General features: G+C 36.8%; 1 protein-coding gene across 1 annotated transcript; it reads right to left on the reverse strand.

Moving 5' to 3' along the window:
• Nucleotides 1-643: 643 nt before the first annotated feature.
• LOC113667603 (nucleobindin-2) lies at nucleotides 644-7,601 on the reverse strand. The gene is made up of 7 exons (XM_027183449.2): nucleotides 7,154-7,601; nucleotides 5,380-5,568; nucleotides 5,079-5,169; nucleotides 4,282-4,340; nucleotides 3,736-3,828; nucleotides 2,981-3,208; nucleotides 644-1,881 (listed from the first exon to the last, which is right to left on the reverse strand). The coding sequence occupies exons 1-7, from the start codon at nucleotides 7,592-7,594 to the stop codon at nucleotides 1,786-1,788; spliced, it is 1,197 nt and encodes a 398-aa protein (XP_027039250.2). The 5' UTR covers nucleotides 7,595-7,601; the 3' UTR covers nucleotides 644-1,785.
• Nucleotides 7,602-8,300: the final 699 nt, after the last annotated feature.

Below are 8,300 nucleotides of genomic sequence, written 5' to 3' on the forward strand. Positions count from 1 at the left end.
TGTTTCCTTATTACTGACCCAAGTGTTGCTGTAGTTGTAGAGCATCAAGAAGAAAAAGTAGTATACATATGTAACGGCAATAATGGTCGCTTCTTTGAGCCAAAGGACTATTGAAACAAATGTTAAAGGACTCAATAAACCCAGTGAGAAAATGAGTCAAGTTCCATTGTGGTTCTATCATTAGTGTCCAAGCAAATGTAAGAACAGAGCCCATTCTTGGATTTTGAGGGAAACCACACTATTTGGTGAGAGACAGGCATAACACTGCACTAACCCTGAATCTTAACAACTTGAGAAGCAGTGCACTGGTTTAACTGTTGTTGTCCATCAGTGTGTGTATGTGTCCTTCTATCTCTTACTTTCATCGATAACAGCTTTTCGTGCATTAGTAATGGAAATCTTGCCATAGGTTTGAAGGTTGAGGGACATCAGAGCTAGGGGGCAGGGTTATAGCTCCCATCAATTTCAAGCAAAGAGATGTTGAAGTTTCTTAGTGAACACCCCTCCCCCCATACCCTCCAAGAAGCATCCAGCTATTCACCCCTCTTCCTTCTCCCCAACTTAATTTTTTTTAAACTCTCCTATTTATGCTTTAAATAACCAATTTCTCAATACCAGATTAAGGTACCATATGGAGTGAATGTTTAAATCAAAATACTTTATTCTAATGAAAACACTAAAAGGGTCTACAAACTGCACAGAGGGTTCTGTATCCACTGCACAAGTAAACCTACAAGCTAGTTATTGGATTACAAGTGAACTTAAAGGACATGCTGACTGGTAAATGCATACCAGACATGGTATTCTTTCCAATTCAATTTGATTATGAGCTACACCTAAAACTGCTACATTTCAGTGTTCTAGGAATAGCATTTCAGGGTTCTAGGAATAGCATTTCAGGGTAGAAAGTTGATGAGTAGATGTGAGACATGTTCAAATGAAAACATATTTCCATAATTAAGATGCTTATTTTCTCATCTCAGATAGATACAAATATTCAATAGATTTTTATTGTCTGGTAATAAAAGAAAAATAATTTCTTGAACTAACTTTGTTGCTCTAAATTTATTTGCTAACACTATAATGAGGAAAAAAATTCAATGTAATCAATGATGTTTGTAGACTTATGAAATCTTTTGATTTGAATTCTCTTGGTTTGAAAAGATGAACTGTTGGGAATTGTAGGAACCCCTGAGGTTCATATTTGTGTGATGCTTTGAAAAAATGAAAAATAACAAGCTACAGTAAGTAGTTTTATAAGAGGAGTGATCAGCGGTTGTGGAAATATGAAAGGCACAAAGTGGACCCCTCTGTGATGATCTTGCCAATAAGCCACAAGTTAGAGAGTAGGTAAATTGTAGCAATAATTTTTCCCCTGTAAAACAAAATTAATAAAAAGGAACTATAATATTGTGATCCAATGAGACACAAAAATGATGCCCTGCATTCTGTAGTTTTGCTGTTCTAACACAGACATCAATTTGGTATAAGTGATTCTTTCTGAGAAATGAAAGGTTTCCACTTGATTTTAAATTGAGTGGGTGGTGACTAAAATTTCCAGTCTGTGAAAGGTTGTCAGATTGAATTATCCAATGTCTGAACATAATATTGGAACAAATACATGTATTACTCATAGAAAGAATGTTCAAATGGTACAAGAACTCTCAGTATTCTTGATGTGACTGAACAAACATGGGTAACAAGTTTAAATAAATGAGGACAGTGTTCATCTTTCAAGCCATGAAGGTGTAGTATTTTTTTTCCTGTAAACAGCTCCACTGTTCCTTAGGATGTATGCTGTTGCTGTGACTCGTCATGTTGTTGTTGTTGTTCCCCTTCCTTGTGTTCTTCTACTGCTGCTCCTACTGCTCCTACTATTTGCTATCAATCAGAGAAAACAACCAAACAAAGTTAAACTAAGGAAATCTTAGAGTAGTGGAAGTCATCAGGCCAACCCTCAGTAATGAACTGGGCAATACCAATATCAATAAGTTATCCTCCTTATGAACTGTAGACCATGGTAAAATGCTGAAAGCCAAATAACCCCAAAATGCAATGTAAATGTTCTTTCTAGGCTACTTCCTTAATTAGCTTATGGATAGCCATATTTTCAGGATACTCAAGACATTTATTACTTAGCAATTGTGCAATTATCACTCCACCCTCCTCTATGAACCTCTGGGTTGTCATTATGCCCCAGGCACAAGTGACTTTGTCAGTCCCTGGGGATTGATTTTGTGACACTGTTTACAATTTATTACACAACTATGCTTGAACTACATACTGATGATTGGTAATACTTTTCAGCATACAAAGAAGGTTAAATAGCTGTGTAAGTTTAATTTTTGTAACTACAAAAAAATGTACCAAATACAGTTGTGGTAATGATTTGATTTAGCACCCTCCTTCCAATAAGGGCCCCCTTTCTAATAAGCTGCTCCATTGAATTTAGTTTTTTCTAAGAAGTGTCACTATTTTAATAAGCACCCCTATTGTGTAAGCACTCTCATTATATTAAGCACCCATATTCCAATAAGTGCCCCTATTCTGTCTGCTAGAGTATGTATACTCTGAGATCAACTATGGTTCATCTTCCTTCAATTTTTTTTACTTGAAGCCTCACTATAAAAACAGTAATCTACATCTTAATCTCTCCACTATAGTGTCAACATGAAATCACAGTTCCTTTAAACAAATGACCTCGTCTCAAAATTCTGTGACAATTGCTTGGCTGATTGTTCTAGTGAGGAAGGATCCAGGGACAACAAGTCCATTTTCCAGTCCTCTTGATCCTTTTCAAAGAAAGGCCAAAGTTTCATTTAGCACATTCTCCACCCTATCCCTTTCAAGCACTCTGTCTCAGTAAGGTATATATTTAGGTTCTCTTTGGATAATTAATTATTTCTGGCTTTCATGCCTAAATTTCATTAAAAAAAAAAACCCTCTGCATATAAAACACTTGTCTAAAGAAGACAACAACCTTTGCAAGGTCACCAGCTGTGTTGCCTCCTACAGCTCCTTGATCATGAGTAGCCATCTTTGCTTTCTCCTCCTCTTGCAGTTGTTTCTCAAACTCTGCTAATTCCTCATCAGTATATGGCCGCTCCTCTTCAACACTTTTCCACCCTTCATCTTTGTCAAATTCATCACCTTTACTTGCTGTCAGAAATTCATCAATTGAAACAAAACCATCTTTATCTTTGTCAATCTGAAATGGGTTTCATAAACATGACACAATATTAGAATAAAATGAATGAAGATAAAATGTAAACTCTAAGCCATCAATAGGTGTGTATAAGTTAGAGTATTCAATTGTTTAAGATTTGTGCATAGTTTTGAAAAAAAAAATCTTGTTAAAAGCAATAAACTGCTTTTCGGTTTCCACATGGCCTCATCAATCACTGATTCATTCAGTGGGTTTCCAAAAGCATATCCCATCCAGGGAAAGATTAACTACAGTAGCTGTGGAACTGAAAACTGTGTTTTGGGAAGGTAGACATGGAGCAATTTTAAATGAGGGTTGAAATTATCCACCACTAAATTTGTTTAACTCACTATGACCTGTGACTCATTCAAAAAAGGTGCACCTCCTTTTTAATCAATTGGGTGGAAAAGTGCACATAATTGCAAATTGGTCACTAATAGATAAAATTGCATTCATTTCCTGGGGCTCCAATTGAAAAGAAACTGATTACAGAAGAAAAAAAATAAAGGTTAGACTTGCTAGCTTGTTACCTCACTCATGACATGTTCCCTCATTCTTGAAATCTCTTCATCTCTTTCTTGAGGATCATAGTCTTCATCCTTTTCATCAAAGAGTTTGTCTACCTAAGTTCAAAGTACACACAAAATCCCGCATGAACTACATTTCACTTAAGTTCAACAAATACTTTAATTTAACTATTAAACCTATGTAATGGTTTTTTAACCTCTTTGCTTCATATCTTCTGGCAACTGAGGCTTAAATTCAATTAAAATTCAAGTAATAAACATAATCAAACCATAATTATATTAAAATCAATTAGTGCCTTGGCCAAGGCTCAACTTTAAGAATTTTAAATACATATATTGTCTTTAAAGCCTAATGAAAAATTTCACACCTGTACCACTCCATTGAAAGGTACTTAAAATACCAGAAATGAACCACTGAATGAGAGTTAATTCATCACTGAAGAAATCAAAACCCTGGAAGTAACAGCCCCAGTAATTCAAGAATAATGTTCTTGCTGTTTAAAACAACATGCACACATATGACATTTAGGGATACAAGACTGTTCTTACTTCTTTGACAAAAAGAGCCTCCAACTCTCCTGTGTCCAGGTAGTTATCACCATTTGTATCTGAGAAAGATCAAGTAGGTATCAGAATAGACAAAAAAACTTGTTCATGAACCTGGTTTGGGAGTTGGTTTCCTTTCAACAGACTGGGGTATTTAAAAAAAAAAAAATTACATTTATTTAGTGTTTTTAACTTTAAGCCATATTAATTTTCAATATAAAAGTTAATGAATGAAAGTGATCCTCGCAGTAATTTGCACTACTTAGGCAGTAGTGAAATAAGGCCTGAAAAAAATTCAGGCCTGTACGGGATTTGAACCCATGACCTCTGCGATACCGGTGCAGCGCTCTACCAACTGAGCTAACAAGCCAACTGGGAGCTGGTCATGAAGTTGGTTCTAAATAAACCCGTGAAGTGATTGAATAAATGGTTAAGAATATATGAAAGTCATATATTTGAACTGCGGATAAAGAAGTGAATGAAAGTGATCCTCGCAGTAATTTGCACTACTTAGGCAGTAGTGAAATAAGGCCTGAAAAAAATTCAGGCCTGTACGGGATTTGAACCCATGACCTCTGCGATACCGGTGCAGCGCTCTAATAAATGCAGATGCTAATTTCCGGTAAGTGGTCAGTGGTATCTGATAACTAAAAATAATTTTCCTGATAGAGAAAACTTGATACAGATTTTGGCAGGCTTCATTCTGTCATGCACCAATCATCTAATAAACTTTGCAACCTGCTGAGGTCAAGCAAGATTGTGTCATTCCATTTCAGCAAAACTCACTTTTGAATACTTACCATGAAGCTTGAAAAATGTTCTTGGTTCAAAGTCCTTTGCATCAAGACCATCAGTTTCCTCCCAAACTTGCTCTAGTTGAGCTTTACTTCCCTAGAAAATATATAATTATATTGATTTGACAGCATCCTACAAATGTGACCACTACATGGCAGACCCCTAAAAATTTGGTGTTAAGTTGTAAATATTAGATTAGCCAGGAGAGAGATACATTGGCCTGATGGTTAGCAAGTAGGACTCTGAATCACAAAGTCCAGGCTCAGGGGATAGTTGAGTGATTTTGTGCCTGAAATGTTCACTTACTGGATGATGGAGATTCTTGGATGCATTAAGATGTTTCTCTCTCAATGCCTCATATCTTTCTTCTTCTTCTTTGCGTGCCTTCTCATCCAGCTCCTTTAAATGTTCCTTCCTTTTGTGTTCCTTCTCCATTTCATGCTTTTTAAATTCATCTCTGCGCTGATTATCTTGCTTATCCATCTCTTCATGGTGCTGTAAACAGTAACTGTTATAGTTATGTTCTTGAATTGATTACCTCATTCTTCATGGGAATTCTCAAAGACAGGGACAATTTACTACACAAACTACCTAGAATTGATGTTAGCACCCACAGACTTGAAAAAAAAATGTATGAATGTTGGATGATTTATCTTATCAATCACTTGAGAATTGGTGTAAATTCAGCATACATATTTCAAGGTATGGATGCATACATATTTGAAGTCTGGAGGGTATGAGAGAAGTGTAATTGCTGTTATTAACTCTCATCTACACTCCAAGCAAATGACTAGACTGATATAACTAGACTATGTACAACTAAAAGTAAGAATCAGTTCCTTGTAACATGGCAGACACAACCATCTTGTTTTAGCAAGACTACTTCCTTTGTTTCATTTCAAGTTACCAAAAAAAATGTTTCTTTGGGATAATCGAAGAAAATGAGGAGAAACAAAAGTCAAAATGCTCAATTTTAAGTTGAAATCTTAGTTTAGAAAAGTCGCCACTCAAGGAAGGGTTTTGATAGAAATATTGACATGGAGAGAACTGGTGGTCACACCAGAAGTCAAAGTTTACAACTGATCTACATCTACATGTACTGTATCATCTATTTTAATCAATAATTTGCAGCCACAGCAACATGCAGAGTGTCTATAGCCAAGCATGTTGACTTTTCAACTTTATCAACAAACAAACTAGTCTCTTTCCTTGTAAAAACTGCAAAATAAATTTACCATCTTGAGTTAAACTTCAAGCTAAACTTTATCTGGTATTGTTTATTGGATGTTAGGTTTTAAAACTGGCGAGTATCACCCATTAATTCCTAGTTATGGCTAGGGCAAGAAACACCCTGAAGAGACAAGACAAGTCATAAGTAAGTGAAATATTATTTTGATGGATTTCAAATGGCTTCAAAAAAGGATTAAAGTAACATAACACCCAGGGTGAGAATATTAACAGCTGCTTCATGTTACAAAAATTTTTCGTTACCTTTATACCAAATGACAAGTGAAAACATTATATACTTCTTGACTGTAAGGAAGGGCCAGAGGAGGAGGTATTGAAATCACAACTTAAAAACAGCACAAAGTAAGGCTCATGGGTCATGACTGCAAGCCAAAGATTTCCTCGTCCAGATCGACCAAACTCAGTCAAACTCAGTCGAATTTTTGGATATTATGCGTGGTGTGAAAAAGTCAAATATCTTTACGGTATTGAGTTTTAAAAAGGATATAGGGGACTCTCAGTAATCATCCGAAAACAAATGTATGACGCTGTTTGTCTCGTGCCATAAGATTTGTGGAAATCCTCACTGATATTGGTACAAGTCATCAATAACGATCACAGTAATAGTAATAGTAACTGGAAAATACCAAGGAAAGTGTAACGAAGTGGTGATTTGCTTTCATTAGAGATATCATCCACTGTGAAAGCGGGTAAAGCTTGTTTACTCGCGAAATTTTGTTTCAATACATCATCGAAGTTTATTAACACAGCTATCCAAAATTTTTTGCTTCTTTCGAAAGAGATCAGCAGATGTTTAGATGCCTTAAATTAATTTCTAATAACTTCAAATTACCTTCCATAAGAGCTTTTTAAAGTCTTCAGGGCCAAAGAAATTGGGATTTTCGTCGTCGAACAAAGGGTTCCAAGACTCTCTTTCCTTCAGACCGTTTAAGTGATCGTTCATTTGTCGTCGTAGCATTCGCTGTCTCTCTACTTCCTGTCGTTTTAATTCATCTAACTTGGTCCTTACATCATGTTTCACAAGGTCTAAATCATCTGCAACCTGACCAGTTCTTAGTTCATCCTCAGAAGCGTTCAGTAATCTTTTAACGTAGTCATCATCATTTTCTAAAATTTCAATAACTTGTTTTAAATATCTGGCATACTCTGGATCGCCTTTCCCCTCCGCTGGAGTGTCTGGTTTCTTTGTATCTTTCCTGACGACCGGCGGAGCCACGCAAAGAACTGCCAATGTAATCAGAACGCCACATACAAGCACCCGCCTTTGGTGCATTTCTGATAAATCAAATAAAAAACTTTCGTGTTACTACTCCAAGGAGATCAACGACTGTGGAAAAAAATTAATCAGAGAAAACAATTCATTTAAGAACGACTGAATGTTTCTGAAACGTGGCACCATGAACACCGAGCTGTTCTGTCACATGGACAGCTGTCTGAAGGCTCGCACCAGCGTTCGGACCATCACACAGATGACCTCGGCCTATCCCGGCCGTGATCAATAGCTGGAAGATTGAATTCTGCATAAAAGATACCAAGGCTAAGGTATGGGTATCAGGCAATCAGGCTTTCTGTTGGAAAGAAACTTTGTTTTTTGTGCCTGCATTAGTGTGGATCTACCGCGAACGCAAAGTGCATATTTTTTATGCGTTTTGAGTGTATTATACACAGCATCTGTGCTGATTTTGCACCGCAGAAACTTCTCTTCTTCCGCCGTTACACCATACCATATGCTTATCAGGCTAAACTTCACGCATGCGTGTTGAGGACTTGACTGCGATTTACAACTAAACGAAGAAAAAAACGAAGCCAGAATTTCAACTCGGGCGTTTTCTTTGAAAAGACCGAGTAAAGAGAGCCAGAGGAGTCAGTTGTCTCCTTCTAACCCTCACAATTTGGTCTAGTCACGCAATGCGTTCTCAAAGTGGGGGAAGAGCGCGCGTTGCGTGACGAGGCCAAACAACAGCGGGTCAGTGGTGGAA

This window comes from Pocillopora damicornis, chromosome 10 (genome assembly GCF_964200805.1).
Source record: "Pocillopora damicornis chromosome 10, jaPocDami1.2, whole genome shotgun sequence".
Classification (NCBI taxonomy): Eukaryota; Metazoa; Cnidaria; class Anthozoa; order Scleractinia; family Pocilloporidae; genus Pocillopora; species Pocillopora damicornis.